The sequence below is a fragment of the Acartia tonsa genome, chromosome 6 (assembly GCF_053477335.1).
Source record: "Acartia tonsa isolate MP-2025a chromosome 6, ASM5347733v1, whole genome shotgun sequence".
Taxonomy (NCBI): domain Eukaryota; kingdom Metazoa; phylum Arthropoda; class Copepoda; order Calanoida; family Acartiidae; genus Acartia; species Acartia tonsa.
This window is the reverse complement of record NC_137265.1, coordinates 46,357,993-46,383,709: the sequence shown is the minus strand read 5'-3', so window position 1 is coordinate 46,383,709 and position 25,717 is coordinate 46,357,993. Positions and strand designations below refer to the sequence as shown.

Genomic DNA, 25,717 nt, shown 5'->3' with positions numbered 1-25,717 from the left:
TTGGGGCCTTAACATGAAGAAAGCCAACTACCCCTCTTTGTTCAATTTTCAAACTAAGGGAGGGAATTTCTTTGCTCGCTAAACATAATGAGGGAAATCATACATTGTTCTGTTATTGTGTTTTTTTTTTATCACCCCTATTCCCAGGGTTTTTAAGTGTTAAGACAGTGGACTATTGATTGATTTACACCTCTGTAGATCAAAATCATTGAAAAGTTAGAAATAAAAAAAATTAAGAAAAGTACCCAAAGAGCCAAAAAATAAGATAAATTAATTATAAAACTTTGGGTACACGTGTAATTTACAGTCCAATTACAATCCCCACACTATTCTGGATACCAAACAAATGTTTATTTTATTTTGTACTTAAGCTTGAGTATGACCTGCTTTATTTATCCCATATTAAATATCAAATAAATTCTATGCTAGAAGTTGCGTTGTAATTCAACGGTTTCTACAATATTTATGATCTTTTTGCTTTCATCAAAGGGGAAAGTGTAAGTTTTTAATGATTTATTATTAATTGGATCTTACACCAAGTTCTTATGTTCTATAATAAAATGAACTCTGAAGCGAGCAAAAATAATGATATCCTTCATCCCCCTCCATTACCCCATCCCCTCCATCCTAATGGATAAACAGTCCGACCAATAAAAGCGAGGGGAAATTGCAACCTATATTGACGACAATTTTTCTCCTGTTATATCATCCACGTATATTCTACATTCATTTGTAATGTCTACAATAAAGCTTTAAGGGATCTGAGCAGGTTCAAAGCTATCTAAAAAAAAACTTACTACTACAACGCAACCGCCTGACCGAAATATATATGCGTGAAAACTACTCTAAATATTATATTACTATTTATCTGTGTTCCCTTTATGTTGCTAAATAACTTACATGGTGTTCTCAAAAAGTTACTTAAGTTATTTTAAGCGATATTAGTTTTAATGATATCTTACAAGCAAACACCCTACTACTTTTAAAAATATATATATGATACTACTTCATAGTACGTCTTTAAATTATTTTCCAGCATTCCTTTGTTTAATATCCGCTGGATTAGAACCGGGTCTCAGCAATAATGATTAAATCATGTATAGCATCGGCCACTCAGGGGATATCAAAACCGAAATTAATCTAATTAATTTATCGTTTTATTATCCGCGGAAAGCTGTCTATCTAACGATGCGATAAATAAACAAAATCTGACTAACAAATATTTTACTTCAGTCCATTCGTTTATGAGATCTTACTATACAAATGTACATACAAACTGACAGAAAGACATCCACTTACTTTAGCATATATTTTATTTTTAATATAGGATGACAATTTTGTTATTTAGTTTAAACGCCATATTTACATGTTAACTACACTGATAAGTGACAGAATTAGTGTAATATTTAATTCGGGGGGTAGATTCGTAAAATAACTTAAGCTATAAAAATGGGTGGATATTCTAAAAATTATTACCTTTATTACAGAAGAAAGCTTTTTCTCGTATTCATTCGAATCCGGTGGATAGGAACCGGTTCTCATCGATACGAAAAAACTATGTATAGCATCGTATTATATCCAGCTTTCTACGAATATAAAAATGTACAATCATAAGATTAAAACCAGTTTTTTTAGCCGGTGCCTTCGGCACCTCAGGGCTAAAAGACGTTTATTTTCTCATATAATTTCAGAGGCATAAACTTCTAAAATTCCATAGAAAATAATCTATTTTTTTGGATAAAATGTGATTTAATTGGCTGCTATATGAGGTAGTCCTACAGTTTTTGCAAAGACATGCTTCTTATGCATGTTGTTATTCTTGTTTATTTTGTAATGCATTTCATTACATAAAAAAATTAAATAACTTATAGCAAATTCACTGAGACGTAAAAAATGTGTAAAAAAAAATAAAAATATTGCCAAAAGATGAAAAAGATATCAAAACTTGAAATAATAGGAGAGGAATAAATAATCAAAATACTTAAAAGCAGTGATAAAAAGTGATAAGACAATGAACGATAAATTAATGCACAATAAACACCCAATTATGAAACTTCTAGGTTAAAATTTTGGTGGAAAAGCTTGGAGAATGCAGGATCAATATAGGTTCGCAAAGTAACCCAACAAATTATGAAACGCCTTAAAGAACTTTGGGTACCAGTGTAATTTACATGCCAATATCCATTGCATTGATTGATTTCATTGTGTTATCACTGCATCTTTCTATAAAGTTAGACAAGATTATTTTTCATAATACATGTCCTCAAACTTCATTGATAGCAAATAAAATTACGATATTTATCTTATTTTTAAGAATTAGTAATATCAAATCTAAATCCTATTATGTAAAGTATTTTTCAAGTTTATTAGTTCAGATCTTGCCATTTCAAACGATTGAGTTCACCATTTCTAGAAACCTTCATAGAGATCCTGGGATGGTTTTAAGCTATCTTATGATTTTAAGAACAGATGTATATAAAGACAACTACCTCCCTTTCTTTTTCAATGACCTTTTTCGTCTGCTTCTAAATCATTTTTAGCTACTTGGCAGTTTTAATATAAGCGACACCATTGGTTGATTTTCTATGACCAAATAGAAAGGTTGCACAAGGTTAATGCGATGGGGAGATATAGTTATTTGACCCTTTCCCCTCTAGTATTTTACTCTAATATTTTAAGTCTACTGCCTATCCTCCTTCCTCTTTAGCTAATTGAGAGAAAAAAAAGAGTTTAAGACCATGAATTTTATTAAAACAAGCCCGTAGGAACACAATTTAAAGAGAGATTGTAAACAACTTTATAATAAACAAGTACAATCTATAATACAAAGTAGAATTGTTGTCTGTACGTCCGTCTGAAGCTTAAGATCTCGGTCACCACTGAACCGATTGGATTCTACTTTTCAGGGTATATACCTATTGGTCCTGTGGTGGTTTTAAGCAATTTTCTTGGGGGGTGGACACCCCCAACCCACCCAAAAACAAAAAGTCCCCCTTTTTTTGGTTTATGGGGAAGTTAGTAACCATAAAACTGACATAACCAGGTTCAGTAGTACTTATTTTTTTCTATTTTTTTTTAATTACCTCTTGGGGCAAAGCCCCTGAGGCCAGCGGCAAAGCCGCTAGTTATGCTATAAAGTAGCTAAACTTTTACTTGACACTGAAGAAATATGAGCCTTGCATTGCATTTGTTGCGTTATTGTAGAGCATTTCAGGGTTCTTAGCCGGGGTAAGGCAAATTAAGGTAAATTGATGTTCATCCCCAATGATGATAAACAAAATTATCCCTTACATAGATTAAAAAAATTTTGACTCTTATTAGTTTAAACTGACCATTAAAATTAAATAAGACAACGTCTTAACTTTAAATAAAATATAAGAGCATGGAATAACAAACAGTATAACTTGAAGATAAGCGTCGCAACAATATAAAACCTGCTAATTATTTAACAACTCTTGTCTGTCATAAAAAATCATTTATTCGTGTGTTTACATGTCTTAAAGAATGAAGCTTTTCCAAAACTCCTTTCAAAGGACAAATAATTCAATTCCATATTGCATCCACCTGCGTAAAATAGCTTAAGACCTACCTAGGAGTAATACTAAAATTTACTACAACAATCCTTTTGATCCAGCTGTTTTGAACACACACAAATTACAAACTACGAATAAGAATGACAGAAAATGGCTAGAAAAATAGCCTAAAACCACTATTGGGCATGTTATGTGTAGCTTTTCAATGAATTCGAACAAATCATTTCCGAAACTTTGACTCACAACAAAGAAACTACTTATATTATAGGTCATTTATACCTATGGTAATCCTTATTCTTGTTAAAACCCTAAAATTTTACAGACAATTTTTATGATGTCTACACATAAAAAGTTCTTTTTAATTATGTATACTAATTAAGTAATTTTAAAAATGAAGTATTTTCAAAATTGTTACTTTAAAATTAAATACTAGGTAATTTATGTGCTTCTAGAATCCAAAAACAGTTAACAAATCTATAAATTTAGTAGGAATACGTCAATCCTTACATAGAAGTAACAGAATGTGTGTCTGTGTGTATGTCTAAATGTACTTTTAAAAACTTTGATTGAAAGGTGAAGGGGAGTCGACTTTCTTGCCCCCATCCATCTCATGTGCCCCTAGAGGCATTTAGTTAAATATACCGTAACTATTATAAGTATTTTTAATTTACATGTAACCATTTATTGGAAGAAACAAAGACCTCAAATAATACCTGTATTCCTGAGTAAATCCATAATTAATTCCTAGAATTTACAGGATGAACCAAGGGATAAAGAGTTTAAAAAACTTAGAATATGCGCTCAATTTTCAAATTTCATGTTTCATTTAGACTTATCCTTAGAAAAAATCATCTAAAATATTTTGGATCCTTATTCTTAAATACTAAGCTCTATAAATATTAAATACCCACTAATAAATAAATTAATTTCTACAAGTTGAATATCCCTCAACCCTGTGCCTACACTAAACAAAATTTGTTAGCTTTAATGAATTCAACTAAAAAATTAGGATGTAACATCATTTCCGCGTGGAATTTTGTATTTTTCTTCAAATTGTCTAAAACCAGTAGTTTTGCAGGAAGTAAGTGGTTATTATACAGGTGCCTTAAGTTTTATAGCCGTATAAGTTGGCTCAAAGCGTAGTTTAAAGTTATTAAATATGATTGTTTGGTTCAAAAACTAATGTTAAACTTCACAAATTTACAAAAGGGGTACTCATTGGTGGATGTATATTGATTTATCGTCCATTGTCTTATCACCGAGTTTTTGAATAATATTATTATTACAGCACAAACTGTCATAATCTATATTTTTTTGCTATTGTATTTTTTTAAAGTTAAGACACTTTTAGCGTAAGGCATAGGACACCAAAAATTAGTGATACATAAACATTAAAAAAAGGTTACGCCCTAACTTTAACTAAATTAAAGAACAGAAAAACTAATAAATATTAGGTCTGGAATAGGGAAAACTATTTTGCTATCCATTTCATTCCAAATTAAAATTGTCATTTTGGAATATATTGAAAAATGAACAGCTACTGTTGTAAAAAAAATAAATGTTAAAAACTGCAGTATTATTTGCTGGTAAGTTAGAGGCGAAAAGGTTTTTCTTACTAAGCTTATTTATTATACATAAAATTAATTTTTAGTTGTTAATCCATAAAATCTTTAAATTCCATCTAATTTTATGTAAATTAATGTTTATCAATACAAATATAGTTTTTTAAATACCATTAATCATTATTCTTATCTACTTTATCTTGGGGGAATGAACATTTTCAATAAAATGTTTTCTATAATTTTTTGAAAGGAGATTTTTATATGGAAATAAAATAGTCTAAAATCATCCTAGTAGCTTTATATAGCTTCCCTATATTGGAGAAATTAATCGGTTCAGTGGAATCAAAGATCTTAATAAAAACTTACTGCTTTAAATAATAGGATTATTTATTTAAAATATATAAAAATTGCTTGAAATTTATTCATAGATTTTAATATGAAATTAGCATAAAACGTGAACTTTCATAATTGACATGGATTAACTTCAGTTTTATAAACGATTTGAAAAAATTTAAATTCATTAAATATAAATTTCAGCAAATATTGTCATAGGTTTTAATCAATCTTAAACTAAATCTGTTGAAAAATCTGAATATATTAAAAATACCAGGTACTAGAGATAAAGGGAAGGAACAATGTAAGATAAATTAAGCTTACTCCTAATGAGTCAGTAAATTCTGCTTTTGGTAGTTTGAAATCAATAAGAAGAAAGGAATAAAGATTTATTTCAACAATTTTGTAGTTTATGTGTAAACAATATGGTTTTGAGATATTTTGAATTTTGCCCTTCACATTTGCTTCTACAGAGCCCCTATATGCTAAGGCGCAGCTGCTAATTATTTTAATTTTTCATGTAAAGATAGTTGAATAGATAGAAATAGAAGGGCAAAGACGTCCATTTTTTAATAGGAGTGAAATGATGGATTTAAAGTTTGAGGGAGGTAAACACCCCTTTACTCTACCCCATCCCCTGGGGAAGGAGCTAAGTTCTTCACTTAAAAAAAACAAAATAAAACGACTTACCAAGGCACACCAAGTAAATAGTCGAGGAGCTTCTTATAATCCTCCGGCCTCGCCCTCTCCCTCCTGGAGGACTGTGGGAAGGTGAGGAGGGGGCCACCCCGCCTGTCCCTCCCCCCTGTCAAGAGGACCAAGCCTTCCTCCATTTCTTTGAGGACGTCTAGGCAGCGCAGACCATCGACCCGGCGCGCACCTGAAATAATAAAAAATATTTACCTATATTCTATGATTTTGTTTGTCAATTTTAATTTTTTAAGTACCTAAACTTTTAGAGCCAACGAATATGATAACGTGTTAAAAAATTCAAAATTTAAGAATCAGTTTAATTTAAGCATAGCTGACTGACAGACTAAAGTTAAAGAGGAGCTGCGATCTCAAACATTGGGAATTTTTTTTGTAGATTGACATAATGCCATAAGGATGATGTTTTATACCATAAACAGACCAACTAACATAATGATGGATTACTAAACTACTTACAACAGATTATAGAGTAGCTGCGCTCTTAAGCATGAGGAAATTATTTTGTGGATTGACATAATGCCTTAATGATGATGTTTAATAGCATAAACAGACCAACCAACCATAATGATGGATTACTATACTACTTACAACAGATTGTAGAGTAGCTGCGCTCTTAAGCATGAGGATTTTTTTTTGTGGATTCACATAATGCCTTACGGATGATGTTTAATAGCATAAACAGACCAACCAACCATAATGATGGATTACCATTCTACTTACAATAGATTATAGAGTAGCTGCGCTCTTAAGCATGAGGAAATTTTTTTTGTGGATTGACATAATGCCTTAAGGATGATGTTTATTAGCATAAACAGAGAAATCATATTTTCAATCAAACTTAGGTCAGGGATTAAAGGGGCTTTGATTTCGAATCCGTTAGTAAGTTGTATAAAAATTTGCGGTTTATATCTCAGGAATCTAAAGGGAAAGGAAAATGGACGATAAATTGATATTCATTCCTAATGATTATGAACAAAATTACCCCTTCTGTTAATCTAAACTTTTATTAGAAAGAAGAAAACAATGAAAGTATAAAAACAGTATCCTAATTTTCTGTTCAAACGAACGAGAACATTTTTTTTTACAAAACTTTTGGTAATAGTAAAACTTATAGTGCTATATCCCCTCTCTCACTGGAAAAGACCTCATAAATAAACATTAAACATTTCACTCACAAAATTGATAACATTTTTACCACGGAAAGGAACTTTTCATCAAGATTTTTTTTATAGAAAACCCGCAATCATTTAATTTTTAATCTATTAGGTATGATTACTATACAAATAAATATTGATATAAAGACCAATACAACGTTATATGCATTGGCGTGCACCGAGATTCAAAAGGGGGGAGGGGGTGAAACCGTAAGGGGGTTAAAAAGGGGAAGGCAGTTCTTCCCAAGGGAAAGCCTAAAACTTTCAAGCAAGTTTTAAAATTAAGGACCAATAGATAGCATCCCTATAATAACTTAACTATCAGCTGAGCATTCATTAGAAGAAAACATAAAATGAAAACATTCAACTTAATTAATATTTAACATATTTATTCCTATCCAAGTCCAAATATAAATTGTCATAGTTAAAAACATGATGAATTTAGAAAAAAACTTGCCATATTCCAAACGGATATGACTATTAATAGATATCAAAATGAAATATTTAGAAAAAAATGAAATGATTTAGTATAAACAAACATAAACAAAATCTCAAAATTGAAAAGCAGCATTTTCGTGTTATTTATTTACAAGCTAAAATTTTTCATACCTTAACTATTTTTGTATGATTTATACCTATATGTTTATAGCTTCTAAAAACTTACTAGGTAGCAGCTTAAAAAGTTGCTTAAAATCTAAAAACAATGCTTTTATTAAAAAATTAAGATATACCGAAAAAAAATTTTTGTGTAGGTGTATACTGTATATCAGGTATCTTAAGGGATAAGACAATCGACGATATATTAATATACATTACAAATGAAGATGAACTAAATTATTCCTTGAAATTAATGGTAGAATGCTACTAGTTTGAACTAACCAATAGCAGTACCTTTATGTTATGAATGAGAGCGGGTGTTTAAAAACTTTGGGTACCATTATAATCTGGAGTCCAATGTCCCCTCCCTCCCTGGTGTTTATAGGGCGGTTTTGCTTGCCTATGTATTACATACTATGTAGTTATTCTAAACAAGGATGACAACATAAATATGTAACAAAGCACATAAACACAAAAAATAATGTCCCACTTTATTATAAAGTAGTAAGATTTTTGGATGTCTGAAGTTAAAGTTCTCGAAAAAAGCGGGTCCAAATTGGTTGAACTTTCCAAAGAAGCCTTAGAAATGGTTGTTTTAGGCCTTTATCTTAATATTGTTACGCTATTTAAGAACTGTTATTAACCTCTTTATTTGTTTAATATGCAAAAAAATAATAATTTACCACAAAACACCTTTTTTTTGCAAAGTAAATAAATCTTATCAGTATTATATAGTTTTTATTTTCAGAAAGAAAAATTGGAGGGAAAAGAATCTAATTTTTAAAGGCGAAGCTATTCTATAATTAGGGTAGGTCCGTCCGTCCGGTACGGATAGCTTTTATCGTTAATGTAGGCATGTTAGAATTGTCCTATCAATTTCAAACTTTGCATGATGATTCCTGTACTAGTTAGGCGTAGCAACTCTATCTCTACAATCAAGTCTAAAATATCCTTAAACACTATTCTGTATTTGAGAAGTTTTGGAACAAATATACGCATAATTTTGTCAAAACTTTTGCATTTTCAGTTCTGACACTCTACAAGAATTAATGTTCGTTCTATTTATTGGTTGGTTGTCCAACCTTTCCCCCCAATAATATTAATCTACAGATGGAATACTTTTGTTTTTCAAAATTCGAGATGTCCTTAACTGTATCTTTTATTGTCTTATCACCTAAGATCCCTGATAATAAGTTCAGGAGAAAAAAAAACATAACTAAGTCATAAATGTTATTTGTTAGCATTTTTTTCTACTTAAAATATGAAAGTTGAGTAATTTAGTGCAATAATTAGGGTTGTATTTACAAACAATTTCCGAGAAAATTTGTATGTGCCGAAATTTAACCTTACTGAGGCTTTAGAGTAAAACAATAGAGTGGGATGGGGTATTACTGTATGTCCCCACCCTGAGGACCCTTTGCCGACTGTCAGTGTATATTGGGTCTTTGAAAATCACCCAATAGCGTCGAGAATATTAACACGACCAAGTCGCTACAAAAGAGCAGAAAACATTTTACTAGCAGACAAAAAAGTTCTCAAACAGAGGGATCCAGTTGGTTGTCTGGTTATACATCTATACTTATATATTTATTTGTGTGGCTTAGAGATCTTAAGGGATAAGACAATGGAAAATAAATTGATGGACAACCCGAATTAAGAAAAATTTTAATTGTGTTTATACTAATCAAGATTTAATATGAGTACCCAAATGAACGAGAGAAAGTGAGAGAAAACTTTGGGTACCAGTAAAATATACAGTCATCATCTTTATGACTTGATAATCTTTTTGATTGCTCAACCTTTAATTTGAAGCCCTAAATATTTTATGTCCCCTTGCCTAACCTAATTACACTAGAAGCCGATTTTAATAAAGAATCATTTGATTTATGATATCAAAATCTGTAAAGTTTGGGAACTTCCTAAAAATGCACAGATAAGTTCATGACTCCATAGGTACAGACAAAGATCCAACTGAAAAATGGAAGGATATTATTTAAATTCTATGTCTCCATGAGTTGTTCGTGCAAAATGACATAAGACGAACATAGCAGAAAAAGATTAAAGTAATGCACTGATCTGTTTTTTACCCAAATGTTGTATTGCGTGTTTAAAGTCACTTCCTATAATCTAGGGGCTATGAGTTTTTAGTGGGGAGAGGGTTATGAGAAAAATAGCCTAAAACCAACACATGACCTAAATTCAAAACAAAATAGCCTAAACCATACTACGACCTGGTGAGGCTTTCCTATAAGGAAACCCCAAGTAGTTCAGATATCAAACAAACAGTAAAAAACCCTATTACTTCTTTGTATTTAACTAGCGGCTACGCCCCTAGAAGCCTCTAGGGGCACTTAAGGTAGGATGGGGGAAAAGTCGACCTAATCCCATTTTAAATCTCAAAAAAGTAAAAAAAAAAAAATTTTTGAGGGGGAAGGGGGTGAAGACACCCTCCCAAAAACTAATTTAAAACCTTCCCAGGACCTCTAAGAAGCTTCACTGTAATGGAGAACAATATCGGTTCAGCGGTTAACGAGATCCTTCGGGACAGACAAAAATAATTACTACTTTAAATAATAGGATTGCATTTGATTTTTGAATATTGACATTATTATCTAAAAATTTTTTATATCATTAAAACACTTACTACAATATGAGAACACCAGCCGACTTTACAATTAAAACATAAAAAGAAAACATTAAAACTCTGACCCAAGTAATTAAAGCCTTAAATTTCCAAGAAATGAGGAAATACTTTTGAAATTTATCAGGGATGGAGGGGACATTGGACTGTTAATTATTCTGGTACCCAAAGTTTTATAACCATGATATATAATTCGTTGTATAAAAAACTTAGGTACTTGTGAGTTTTGATTGGTTGATTCCAAACTTTTTAAACAATAATTTTATTCTAAAGGAGTACTTTTGTTAACATCATTGGGGATGCATATCAATGTAATAACCATTGTCTTATCCCTTCATATCCCTGGAATATATGAAATACATGGTAATTTTGCAAATTAACTGTTTAGTTTTTTTTAGAAGTTTGAAAGCACCTACAATTATTTTAGTATTTTAACCAAATTTCTGTGCTTCTCTCAAAGAGTTTGTCGGGCAATGACCACCCCCCCTCCAAATCCTCATTAATTTTAAAATAAATCAAAAATAACACTGACTGGGAGTGATAAACAAACAAAAACAACTTTTCCGCATACCATCAGTTTTTTTTTATAAGAAGGGGAGGAAGGGGGTATTCTTGATCCAAACCGCATGGAATTTTCTTTCTCGTATTCATTCGAATCCGGTGGATAGGAACCGGTTCTCATCCATACGAAAAAACTATGTCTAGCATCGTATTATATCCAGCTTTCTACGAATATAAAAATGTACAATCATAAGATTAAAACCAGTTTTTTTAGCCCGTGCCTTTGGCACCTCGGGTCTAAAAAAACTGGTTTTAATCTTAAATTGTACATTCTATATTCGCGGAAAGCTATTTATAATAGGAAGAAAAAAATAACTATTATTGGCCAGGCTATTAATGAACATAATTGTCCTTGTTTAAAAAAAAAACATTTTAAAATTACTCACACACACACATACCCAGGCCATACACAGACAAACACTGACAAACACTGACAGACACACATACTAACACACACACACACACACACACATTAGTTTGATATAATTAATCTTGAAATAAATTTGACCCCTGTAAGAAGGAAGACAAATCGATTATAAGAAATATGTCGCAATCTTGAAATTGTATGTTCATATAAAAATACCCCAATTTGGGTTGAAAAAGCTTTTTTAAATGATCTTTATTAAAACCAAATGTATTTTTCTTTCTTTTGTCAGGGAGTTTATGAGATATGACAATAGATTGTAGTTCAAGAAAAATATTAACAAAATTTTCTTTTTGCAGATAATAAGAATTAGTTGAAAAGGTTCTAAACTACTGAGGTGGATTCTTAAAAAAAATTTGCCCCACTAATCGCTTAGTGGGGCAAAATTGTTTTCGTAAAAAATCCACCAAAATCACATTAAACATTTACAAAAATTAAACAAAATCATAGAAGAGTTATTAACATATGATTTTGTTTAATTTTTGTAGATTTTTAATGAGATTTTGGTGGATTTTTCACGAAAACAATTTTGCCCCACTAAGCGATAAGTGGGGCAAATTTTTTAAAAAGAATCCACCTCTGGTCTATACAACCCAATCAAGATTTAATTAGAGTACCCTAAATTCTGAGAGCCTAAAACTTCAGGGACCATTTTATTTTATAATCCAACGTCCTCTCCATCCTTGATTCTTGATTGAAAATCGACTCGAATAGTTAGAGGCTAAAAAGTTAAATATATGAAGAAATATTCTTTTTATACACAAAGTACCGTTTCAAATTGGCATGTATTGACAATAAAACATTTGAATTTGGGGTATTGTTAGAGGAATTTATAAATTGTCCCAACTATTGTATAAAAATTGGGATCGTGTAGGATATGTGGATTTTTTTTATCCTGATAAATTTTCAAGCTACTAATAAAGGTACCCAAAGTTGTTATCTTTGTTATGTTGGCTTAAAAACTTTGGGTACTTTTTTAACTGGTTAGATTCAAACCAACAATCTCTAAAGTTTCGACCAATGATTTATATCTACAGAAGGGGTAATTTTGTTTATAATCATTGGGATGTATATCAATTTATATTCAATTGTATTATCCATTAAGTTCCCAGCTTATCCCCGACATGATCCAAAAAATGTCCCCTATCTATCGTAAATAAAAGTATTTATACATTCGTCCATTTCCTATATAGCTACGGCACGATTTTTACGCTAATTTCAAACTCAATACCAGCTGATTGATAGGACAAATATTTTGGAAAACAAATAGAAATACAATAATTTTAAATGGAGTTGGGGGTTGGAGGGGTTATTCTTCATTATTTAGAAGAGACAGAGATGACATTGGACTGTAAATTACACTGGTAACCAAAGATTTATACTTAATCAATTTTTCTCATTCGTTGCCTTAATATTTTTTATTATATCTTGATTTGTTGGTAAATAGCAATGTACGATCTTTTCAAGCAATTATCTTAATCTTCCAAAAGGGTAATTTTGTTTATCAACAATGGGGATTACACACTCTACATGATTTAATATTAAGAAAATGTCCATGCAATATTTTTAAATTGGTCACCTATCTCATATATTATCATTGCTACGCTACTTAAGGATATAATATTTCTTGTTTTTTTTTGTTAGGTGTGAATAATATGTCTATTGATAAAGAAGATAATGTCTATACCCTATTATTTAAAGTAGTAAGGTTTTTTTTGTCTTGGCTTAAGATTGAGTTCTCTATTTTTGAAGCTTCTCATAGAAAGATTTTAATTTGCATCTTGATTTGCTTTTATAGTCCCTTTCTGCCCCCTTAGATGTTAGGGGAGTAGCCTATAGTAATATTAAAAGAAGGTCACCAATTAAATATATTATGATTTGTTAATATTGCTACGCTACTTAAGGATATAATACTCCTTGTTTTTTTTGTTAGGTGTGAATAATATGTCTATTGAAAGAAAGAACTGTCCATGAAATTTTAAAAAGTGGGTCAACAATTCAACATTTAATACTAAATTAGTAACGATTACTTTTTCTTAAATGAAAGAAACTTTTTGATGTAGGAGGGGGGGAATATTTCTCTTGGACACCTTCCTTTAAAATAGTTAACACAGGTTCTTGACAGACATCCTGTTACTTTTCGATAAGTATGTGTTTTTTTGTATTCATTCGAATCCGATAGATAGGAACCGGTTCTCATCCATACGAAAAAACCATGACTAGCATCATATTAAATCCAGCTTTCTACGAATTTAAAAATGTTCAATCATTAGGTAAAAACCAGTTTTTTTTAGCCCCGAGGTGCCGAAGGTTTTAATCTTATAATTGTACATTATATATCCGCGGAAAGCCGTTTATAATACGATGCGAGAAATAACTATTATTGTTTTTCATTATTAAAATAATAAATCTGCAAAAGCTGACTGTTTCTTCTTTGATACTTAGATCATTAATCCAAAAGACAAGAGAGATCCATACCTGAAAAGAATAAAAAACATGAAGCAATCAATTCATAACATAAACAATTAAAACTATACATATTTGTCAGACAACAAACTTTTAATTTAACGACCTTCCATTCTAATTATGACAAACAAATTTGTCCCTTCTGTAGGTTAGTACCCTTATTTTTTTTAACTAACAAGATTTATTTAAAGTACTCTTAGTACTTAGACCAACAAATAAGAAAACAATATTATAAAACTTTGTAGTAAGATGTTTGTTTGTAGGTTTTTTGAACAATGCTTTACGTCCGTGAGTAGAAAATAAATTCAACCCATAATATTGTTTAAGCTTATTGAGAGAAATTAAAACTTAGAATGAGTTATTATTTATATCAATTTATGTATCCCTCAAAGGATCGTGATTGTAACTTTTTGTGGGTTTAGAGCCCCGCTGGGCTCAGGGGCTAAAAATTGAAGCGTTAGAATGATATTTAGCATAGGAGTTTAACTTTCAAGTAAGTAATTTTAAAATCATTTATACTTAACTTGGAACACAGGGATTAAGGGAAAAATAATTTAAATGTGTTACAGATTAATAAAAGTAAGATATTATTGTCTTATAATTAAGATTTTAATAACTACTGAACCAATTGAGTTCTCTATTTTAGGTAAGCTTTACATAAGTCGTGTAGGCTTTTGTTGTTTTTAGATTTAGGTCTTGTAATGGTTTTAACCTATCTTAATAGACCCGTTCTAACCTTTCGAATACAGAGCCTGTAAAAGCTAGGGTCAATACCGCAAGTATATAATATCTTATTAAAGTTAAATTTTCACGATACAAGTCCCTTAATCCCTAGTAATATGGTACTAAAACATAGGAAGTCACAAAACGGATAGTTTACATAAATATGTGTCCATTATTATCAGGGCTACAGGGATAGGACAATGGAGGAATAAAAATTATTGCTTTCACCTATTTGTTTACGTTGAATTTGGCCTTAGATAGCTTGTAATTATTGGGAAAGAACGAGGGGAGAAAAAAGTGAGATAATTTGACGGCTTAGTCTTTAGATTTACAAAAAAAAACTCAGATAACCAACCTTTTGATTCCACGAAATTGATCTGAGCTGGATCTTTAAATCATTTCAATGGTGCGCCAAATCTGGGTGAGCAAACTTTCCACCAATGAGAGCACAGCATTTTACGAAATGCCGCGCTGTGATTGGCTGAAATTCGGCGCACCCTGATTTGGCGCACAATTGAAATGATTTAAAGATCCAGCTCTTCAAGGGTGGTACAATGGGCTGTTTCTTACATTAGTCCCGAAAGTTTTATAATAAAGTGTTCTTATTGTACGTATTACTTGGTTCATAATCTGATCATAATCTACAGATGAAGTAATGTTGTGCATTATCATTTGGGATATACATCAATTCATCGGCAATGTTCTTATTAGGCCTGTTTCACAAGTGCCAAGACATTCCTATTATATCCTCAACTTTTATATCTCTAAATTCCTGAATTTATTTGAAAGAATTTATAAATAAAAGTTAAAAGCCTACGTAATGCATGTTGTAAATAGCTACTTTATAATATCCAGGGAGGGAGGGGACTTTGGTCAGTAAACAATGGACAGTCCCCAAAGCTTTAAAATATGTTCATACTCTTATTCGGTGACTTAGTTAAAAGACCTTCAATGCCCAAACTTTTCCACCAATAATTCAAATATTCAGAAGGGATAATTTTGTTTATCATAATTGGGGTGTTGTACATTTGTCTTATCCCTTATGACCCCTGAAATCTTAAGAAATGGATAGATATTCATTACTAAAATAAATTTATCATACCCCTCTATTTTGTCACTTAATTTTTCCTATAGTAAAAAAATAATACTGACAAATTCGAAATTTAATTTTATTTGAGAAATATCAGATATTTTCTTTGGGATAATTTTTAAGCAAAATAATTTTTCTTCATATAAAATATCCCTGTCCAATTTTTGTGTACGTGTACATTATATTTTATTGAACAATAAAACACACAAGTAGTATGTATCTTATTTACAAAATAATGACGTTTCTAGAAAGAGCATGGAGGGAGGGGACATTGGACTGTAAAATAAATGTTCCCAAAGTTTAAGAAACACGTTTTCTTTATTCATTAGTTTAATTTTGGGAACTGATTGATTGGTCCAAACTTCTGTACAAACTTTTTAATCAATAATTTAATCGGAGGAAGGGTTAATTTAGTTAATCATCATCGGAAATAAATATCATTTTGTAAATTGTCTCATCACTTTAAATCCCTGAGGAAGAGAAAGAGATATCAATAACAGATAAATAAATGTCGCGCTTAATATTTACAAGCTGCATCAAATGTACATATTCCGATGCAAAATCTTAAGATGAGTGTGGGTATTTGAATGGGGTATTCCTATCCAGTTTTTTGTTTAGGAATGAATATTTTTTACCCTCGTGAATAAATGAAACAAAAAACTGGATAGGAATATCATTCTCATTTAAACAAAAACTCATTTTTATGCTAAAATGTGGTTTAATTTTGGTTTTAAAATTTCATTTATTTCCCTGGTATTATTTTTCTTTCTTTATAAATGATCATACCGGGGAAATAAATGAATATTTACATCCACTATTTAAGGGGTCGTTTATATGAGAATGTTAATTTATCCTCCATTACCATACACCTGCTACCATTATGCTATTCTTAATACACGTGTATATGTAGAAAAGTTTATTGGTATTTCTATCTGCTAATTAAATATCAGAAACTTCAGGGGCAAAGAAATCACTGAGAAAGATCTATTTTAGTACATAAAAATGTTTCAAATCCAGGGATCTCAAGAGATAAGACTATGGCCGATAAATTGATGTACATCCCCAATGATGATACTCAAATCCAAATTAGATGGCTGAAACGTTTGACCACTCAATAAAATGAATCAACCAATCAAAATTCACTAGAGTCCCCAAAGATGTAAATTCAAAGAATAAGAAAACTTTATTTTAAAACTTTGGGGACTGGTGTAATAAACAGACCATTGTCCCATTTCTTTCTCTCTGATACAAATCAGCTTTCTTTTTCTATAAATGATTTCTTAAATCATAAAGTTTGTCATTTAATATCTTCAAGAAACATACCCCCCCCTCCCACACCATCCATATAACAAGCCCCTGAATAAACATTCTCAGTGGGGTAAATTATCTCCCGGGGAGAGTTGAGAAGGGGGAAGGGGTAAATTATCTCCCGGGGGTTGGATTTACATTTTACTCCCATTGAGACCCAACTAATAAGTAGGTTGCTTGTGTTTCAACCATCAATAATAAGCTAACAAATAAGGAGAGACTGCATTACACCAAAGGGGGGGGGCGAAAGTGACACTTTTTGAAACCAAAACTAAAAGTCAACAAAGGAACTCAACTAAAAAAAGAGTTACAGGTCTGAGATTTTGCATGGCAGTTGCTTTATAGGGGTACACTATGGAACTGTGAAGAAACGGCGGCGCAACTGCCGAAAACCGCCGTTTACCGCCGATTTTTTTTTGTCTTTTCTCGGCGGTTTTCGGCGGATGCGCCGCCGTTTCTTCACAGTTCCATATTGTACCCCTATAAAGCAACTGCCATGCAAAATGTCAGACCTGTAACTCTTTTTTTAGTTGAGTTCCTTTGACTTTTAGTTTTGGTTTCAAAAAGTGGCACATCCGCCTCCTTCCTTTAAAGTAGTAGGGTTTTATTTTTTGTCAGTTAAGATCTTGCTAACCAGTAAACCGATTGAGTTCTCTAGTTTATTGAAGATTCACAATAATGGTCCCAAGATGGTTTTAAACTATTTCATTTTTAATTTAAGTCTCGGGATAGTTTTAGGCTATTTTACTGACATCCCTCCCCTATATACTAAGGAAGCAGTCACTAGTGATAGATCAACTCTATTAAATTTCTTTAAAAGTTGTTTTGGGATAATTTTAAAAATATTTGAAATAATGTAACAGACCCTATTATAATAGAAACATTTTATAGATAAGCATATAAAAAACATTAAAATATTTCATTTCCATCTTACATCTTAATAAGCATCTTTCTAAAATATACAATTTCATATTTATTGGTGCTTTTCATGGATAAGACAAAGGCCGATAAATTAATGTATATCCCCAATGATAATACACAAAATTACCTCTTCTGTAGATTAAAATTAGTGGTTGAAACGATTGAACACTTAACTTAATCCAACCAAAATTCACGAAAGTCCCCAAAGTTGTTAAGCCAACGAATAAGAAAACGTTATTATAAAACTTTGGGGACTATTGTCCTAAGACCTATGTGAAGCTTGCTTTAAATTGAAAACGAAATCAGTTCAATAGTTTTTGAAATCTTAAGCTTAAAAAAAAAATACTTAATAATATAATAAAATTACTTTTTTAGAATAAATATCCCTTCCCCCTAAAATTATTGAAATTATGATTGAAATACTATACGTACATGATTAGGTATTAATTCAATACGAAATTTTAACAAAATTCCAAAATTCTGTATATTTAAGTAGTTTTGTGTGTGTGTGATTTTGTGTGTGTGTGTTTTTTAGTTCAGTTGACTTTCTCATAAAGTCAATATCTCGAACGGAAGCTAGATATTGGTTCTGGACAAGTTTTTGGCTGTTTTGCAAGTAGAGTTAGTCTAGATCAACTTGCACAAAAAACAAGAGCTCTCATTCGTTGGCTTAAAACTGAGGGTACTTTTTCCATTGATTAGTAGATTAGTACAAACTAACGATGTCTAAATATTTACACCAATAATTTTGATCTTCAGAGGTGGTAATTTTGTTAATAATCATTGGGGGTTTACATCCTTATTGTCGTATCCTTTAAGATACCTGGAATATCCCAGATGCCTCTAGATGCTAGGGGCGAAGCCATTACTTGTAAAACCCTAAGTAACACATTCTTATTAAGCAATTAAATACTAAGAAAGCAGGGATCTAAAGGGATAATACAATGGCCGATAAATTGATGTACATACCCAATGATGATACAAAAATTACCCCTTTTAGTGGTTGAAACGTCTGATCACTTAACTTAATGAACCAACCAATCAAAATCCACAGAAGTCCCCAAAGTTGTTATGCTACCTAACGAATAAGAAAATATTATAAAACTTTGGGGACTAGTGTAATAAACAACCCATTGTCCCCTCTCTCTGTCCCTGCGATGAAAGAATGTAAAGGGGTGAGAAGAATAATTAAAATCGGGAGAACGCCTCGGGATAATTGTAATTCATAATTTATAATTAACATAACATAGGAAGGATATAGACACATTTTGATAAATTACGGATTGAAAATGGTCCCCAAAGTTTTATAACCATGTTATCTTATTCGTTGCCACAAAAAATTTGGGTACTTGAATTTTGACCGGTTGCTTCTAAACTATCAGTGATCAAAATTATCAACCAATAATTTGTATTATCATTTTAACGTCTCCTGTCTTATGCCTTAATATCCATGCAAAATAAACTCCAATAAAAATTTCTTCAGATGCACTACCCCTGCCCCTGGTGACCAACGTATAACAATGAAAGGGCGACGTTGTTAACAAATTGGTGTTCAATTAAAATCACATAATATTTGTAATTTTGAGTAACATAATAGGAATGTTTAATAACGAATTGTGAGTAAGTTTTCCAGTATGGCTTTGAAACCGATTAATATCCAGTGTATTAGAACTGTTTCTCAGCCATACTGTAAAATCATGTATAGCATAGCATTACAGAATTTGAAATTATAATATCAATACCAGTTTAAATCCTAAAATTTCTCATACTAATATCCGCGGAAAGCTGTCTTTATAAGATACGATAAATAACTATTACAATCAAGATTTAATGCTGTTCTAATAATCCTATCATTAATTTAGCATTGTTTTGATTTCTAACATTTTTAGATGGTTTTCAATTTTCATATTATTTTTTTTTGCTGTTTTCATCGAAAACCAATATTATTATATGCTAACAAATGCTTTATAATGTTAATTTTGGTATGTTATAAATCATAAAATTAAATTTCTCAACAAATATTTTAATTTTGTCACGTTTCTAACTAAAAATATGAATCAATTAAAAATTTAATTTGCAAAAGAAACTGAATTGTTTTTAAAAAAGGGCAGTCTAAGCCTTATCTGAGAGTTAATTAAAAAACTTTAGCCGAAATCAGCCGGCTTTTCTGATTTTCAGTTAAAAACTCTTTTAAATAAAAGTTTACAAGAACCAATAATTTCTTCATTTTACCAAACATACCTAAAAATGATAACACAAATAAATAAACGTTCAAATAAAATAAGTTAGTCAACGGATGCATTGATGTTGAGCAGGGAATATTTATAGTATATCAGGTTAGAATAGGATAAATTGGATACTGGATAGCCCCGCAGGGTTAGTCAAAGGGCCCTTGCAGTGTTATGTATATAAAAATATCCTTTCTAATGTTCAAATTATTTTTAAAATTTGGGGGGTTTTCTGGGCTCAACGTGGACTTTGAGGGAAAACACCTAAAAATGAAATAGACTTTACCATGTGAAAGGGCAGCCGAGGCCCTCTTTAATTTATCCTTCTCCTTATCACGTCCCATGGACCTACTCCTGGCGCGCGCCAGCCCTTTCTGTATGGTCGAGTGCCACGAGTGCGGCCGCGACTTTTTAGTCGGTTGCCGGCCGCGCGTTTCTTTCACATTATTATTACCGCCGCCGCCTCCACCGCCGCGTGTAAAGAAGGCGGTTATTGATGTGTCCGTTTCGGCGGGGTTGGGCATGTTTTCCTTTCGCACGCCATACTGCGAGTTGCGGTTGAACATAAGCATGGCGCGGCTGGTTGTCTTGTCGGCGGCAAGGTTAACGCAGGTTTGCTGCTATTTTCCATAAATGCGGCGAACAAAACATGATTTTCCTTTGTGAATAAAAAAAACATCAGAAACATAATATTTTTATTTTAAAAACTTTTCAAATCCCGATATTTTTTCCTATATAAATGATTTTACACCAGATATATATATTATTTTATTTTATTTGACTTTTTTTCGAATAAGCAATAATTCAAGTTTTTCTTCTGGTAAAACATCCCCTCCTTATTTAAAGTGATTACATCAGGGAGGGAGGGAACATTGGACTGATATTAATATATGTAGGTATCCTAAAATTTATAAACCTTGATTGGCAAAAATATTCTAGCGACTTCCAAACTTTTCTACAAACAAATTTCAAAGTTTGGGGTGTTCATTAATCTATCGGCCACTGTCTTATCCCTTAAGATCTGCTTGAATTACATAAGCATAAGATGTATCAAAACAGAAATTTTTATCTAAATTAAAATCAGAAGCACTTCTTAGCCGCAGCAATTATGCAACCCCGCCCACCACATATGGACTAACAGTCACTTGTTTCCCTCAAGTTTCAGGGATATTAAAGGGATAAGACAATAGGGATAAATTGATGTAAAAACCCAATGATGATAAACAAAATTACCCTTCTGTACATTAAAATTAAAGGTAGATAAGGTAAGACACTGCATTTTCAAAAACTCAATAAAGTTAAAGTACTCAAAGAATTAGAAATTGTTCATAAAACATTGGGGACAAGTATAATTCCCAATCCAAATTAAAAGATTATTATAAGAGATAATATGTATATGAATTTATAAAAAGTTGCTTAATATATGTATAGGAATTATTATATTAAATAGATCTACATAAATATCAGAGAATAATATAAATAGAACATATCTAAATTAAAGATTTTGATAAAGCGCTTCAAAAAACAATTTGCCTATTTATTATTTATAAACGCACTATAAGCCTTGAGACCTAACTAGCATTCTTTTTATAGTCTATGTAAGTACATGTTATTTAAGTCTAATATTATTAATCTATGCTATACATATAAATATTATTAGATTATTCTCATATTAACCACTACATCCATATATGCCAGGGAGGGAGGGGACATTGGACTTAAATAATACTTATACCCAATTTTTTTGTGAACACGTTAGGTGGCCTAAAAACACCAGTGTCCAAAATTTTCCAGCAATGATTTTGTTTATCATATTTCGGGGTGATAATGCATATCTATTTATCGTCCATTGTCTTATCCTGTTGGTACTCTTATGTTGCAATAATGAAATAAATGATTTTTTTCATAATAGTTCTCTCCCTCCTACTATCAAAATAGATCAGTAAGTCCAATATAAGGGTGGAACTATGGGAAAAATATTCCTAATATGGAATTTATAAAGTAAGTTTTCCAATGTAGCACTAACTCCTACCATCAAAATAGATCAGTAAGTCCAATTTAAGGGTGGCACTATGGGAAAAATACACATTTTATGGAATTTATAATATACTTTATATTTTTCAATGTTTACTAGGAAATAATGTCAAGTAATTTATCATACATTGTCAACTAAATCAAAAAGATTATTTAAATTCATCAAAATCTGACCACAAATCTAAAAAAAATATCCTAAAATTTATAAGTAAAACTTAATATTTATTTCTAGCTTCTATTCATATTTCATAGTGAATCATATATGATATATTTATCTATAATACAAAGTAGAACGATGTCTGTCTGTCCGTCTGTCCGTCTGTCCGTCTGTCCGTCTGTCCGTCTGTCCGTCTGTCTGTCCGTCTGAAGCTTAAGATCTCAGTAACCACTGAACCGAATGGGCTCTACTCTTCAGGGAATATACCTACTGGTCCTGTGGTGGTTTTAAGATATTTTCTTGAGGGGTGGGACACCCCTAACCCCCCCAAAAACAAAAAAATCCCCCCATTAGGGGAGACTTCAACGTCAAATAAGGTGGTATCGTACATAAAAAATTAAATTTAACAAACAAAAACATTTAAAGTGCCACTAGAGGCCTCTAGGGGCGTAGCCGCTAGTTTCTCATATTATAGTATTCATATTTGCTATAATCTGGTAAATCCATTTTTTCGTCAGTGGACAACCTAAACCCCCCCCCCCCTCCACCTATTAATAATTTTTTAAGCCCCTGAAGGCAGCTCTGAAAAATTTGGGCTTAAATAACCCTGCCAAATCCACAAGAATAAAGATTGTATACTAAACTTTTCCACAATAATTTTAATCTACAGCTCGGGTTATTTTGTTTATCATCATTTGTTGATGTAAATCAATGTATCGTTCATTGTCTAACCCCTTAAGATACCAGACTAAAACCATACAATAATGAAAGATATTTGCGGGGGTGGGGGTACTTTAAAGGGTTCAGTTGTGGTATAAGAGATGTTTCCCTATAATCTTTATATTGGCTAATGTTTGTTTTCTTCTTTTAACATTATACATTAGGATTTTATCCATATATGCTACTTCTGCAATAAGAGATCATTTTTTTTGACCATACATATATATTTTTTCCATTTAGTATAACAAGCTTTTCTTAGCAATAGGTGAAGCTACTTTATAACTGACTATGTCTTTCTGTCCGCCCGTCCATAATGCTATGAGGGAAATGTAATAGGACTGCAATTTTTTCAGTCAGTGTGTCAGTATTGCTATAAAAGACATATTGATGTGTAAAAGCATAATTTTCTATTAGTTCTTTATCTTCTTTTTTTCCTAATCCATGTCTAATTAGATAACAAATAACAACTAAAATAAAGGGGGGAGGCGAAATTGACACTTTTTGAAACCATAACTAAAAGTTGAAGGAACTCAACTAATTAAAGAGTTACAGCTATGAGATTTGACATGGCAGTTGCTTTAAAGAGATATAATATGGATTTGTGAGGAAACGAAGGTAGAATGTACTATTTAAAAAAGATAAAAAACGCAGTTTACTTTGACTCACTCTGTATATATATATTTATAAATATAAAATGTACTGTTTTGAAGAAAAATGCACAGAGTAGCAGCAGCAGTTGCACTATAGGAGAAAACTCTTTCAAAAGATTATTTTAGAATTATTATACACAAAAAGTGGTTTTTGATATGCTCCAAGCAAATTTTTTAAATACATAGCATCTTTACAAGTTTTTCTATCACTCTTCTTTTAATCTATTAATTTTAAGCAACATAAACAAACTATCAATATATAAATATATTTCTAATTTGAATGGCAGAAAGGTAAGGGGACAATATTGTTTCTTCAAATGCTAAATCCCTATATTGAAATCTAATTTAATCAGCTGTTTAGAGAATCGAATTTTATTTTGTATAACTCTAACCAAAGTAACAATCAAAATAGTGAAAGCGGTTGAGAGCCTTTCTCCCAACAAATAAGATTTTTCAAACAAAAAAAAAAAAGGAAAAATTAGGAAAATACCGGGTTCCAAGGCATTATCATATATTATGGTGGTTGAAATACCCTTAAAATAGTCTTAATATACCTATTGACCATACTAAGCGTCTTTAAAAATTATAGACCGATTGTTAGGGCCTATTACGAGATCTTAATAGACTATATTTGTATATTGCACTGAAACAATACTCTACTAAATGTTTTCAAAATATTTCCCCATTGCAGGATTTTAATTTGAAGGGGGAAGTGCCTCGACACATATTTGTCTAATCTCAAATTACCCTGATTTGTTATAGTTCCAAGATTTGTTATATTTCCAAGATTGCTAGATAAATATTAATTTGGTGCTCAAGCGTTCAAGTAAAAAAATTATTTCTTCAAATCATTACAAGCGCAAATATCCCACAAGGAAAGTTAAGAAGACATTTTTTTCAATAATTTAAAATCTGCTGACACAAATTTGGAATATTCTTGGATCTTAAGGGATACGACAATGGACGATAAATTAATGCAAAGAAGAACAAAACTATTCCTTCCATACATTTATAATACTAGTGGAAAAGTTTGGACACTTATTAGTTTGAACCAACCAATCAAGATTTAATACAAAAACCTTTAAATTTTGAGTCAACTAAAGAGAGGGTATGTTTATACAAGTGTGGCTAGAAAAAACGCGCGCAAAATCGGCCTATATTTCCAGTGTTTACATTTGTTGACATTGTAAGAACAACTGCAAACTGCACCTACTGTTAAAGTAAAAGCTGTTTCTCAAGATTGTTTAACCACAGAATCACAGCACATATAAAGCCTGTGAAAGCACAGAATTGTACTATGATATCACAGTGAAAGATTGACTTTAGTCACCTTTGTAAATCTGCATTCTACTAAGATAACAGAATGTAATAGCAAATTCCAATATGCTTCTTATAAAGGGTGTTTTTGCATAAATGTTAAAAAAAAATTTATTATTGAGAGATTTTCTAAGCGGCTTAATGGACTAAAGATTGCTATTTTTAAGACAAAGACAAAGGCGTTAAACTGATGTACATTCCCAAATACAATAAACAAAAATAAAAATAAAAATTTTACAAAAGTAACTATTATTTTTAGGCCAACAAATGCGAGATCGTGTATAAGACTCAGTATACTTTTCAGTCCAATGAGCCTTCCCTCCTGAAAAATAATACAATAAATTTAATTTCCAGTATGGGTCCGAAACCGATAAATATCCGCTGGATCTCAGCCATACAGAAAAATCATGTTTAGCATCGTATTACAGATAATTTTCCACCAATTTTAAATAAAACACCATAAATTTAATACCAGTTTTGTTAGCCCGTGCCTTCGGCTTCTCGGGGCTAACATAGGTAACTAGTGTTACTCTTATAGTATTTGATTTTTCGATTTAGTACGATAAATAACTATTTTGTATTTCCAG

General features: G+C 31.3%; 1 protein-coding gene across 4 annotated transcripts in view; it reads right to left on the bottom strand.

The window, feature by feature from the left end:
• trio (trio Rho guanine nucleotide exchange factor) overlaps positions 1 to 25,717 on the bottom strand; it is a 453,505-nt gene that overhangs the window by 272,583 nt on the left and 155,205 nt on the right. For 3 of the 4 annotated variants that reach the window (XM_080165076.1, XM_080165074.1, XM_080165075.1), the window contains exon 2: positions 6,119 to 6,308. In XM_080165076.1, the coding sequence (XP_080021202.1) occupies positions 6,119 to 6,308 (190 nt within the window). Of the gene's footprint in view, positions 1 to 6,118; positions 6,309 to 20,538; positions 20,906 to 25,717 lie in introns of those variants that run through there. The other variant, XM_080165077.1, reaches the window with a different exon arrangement.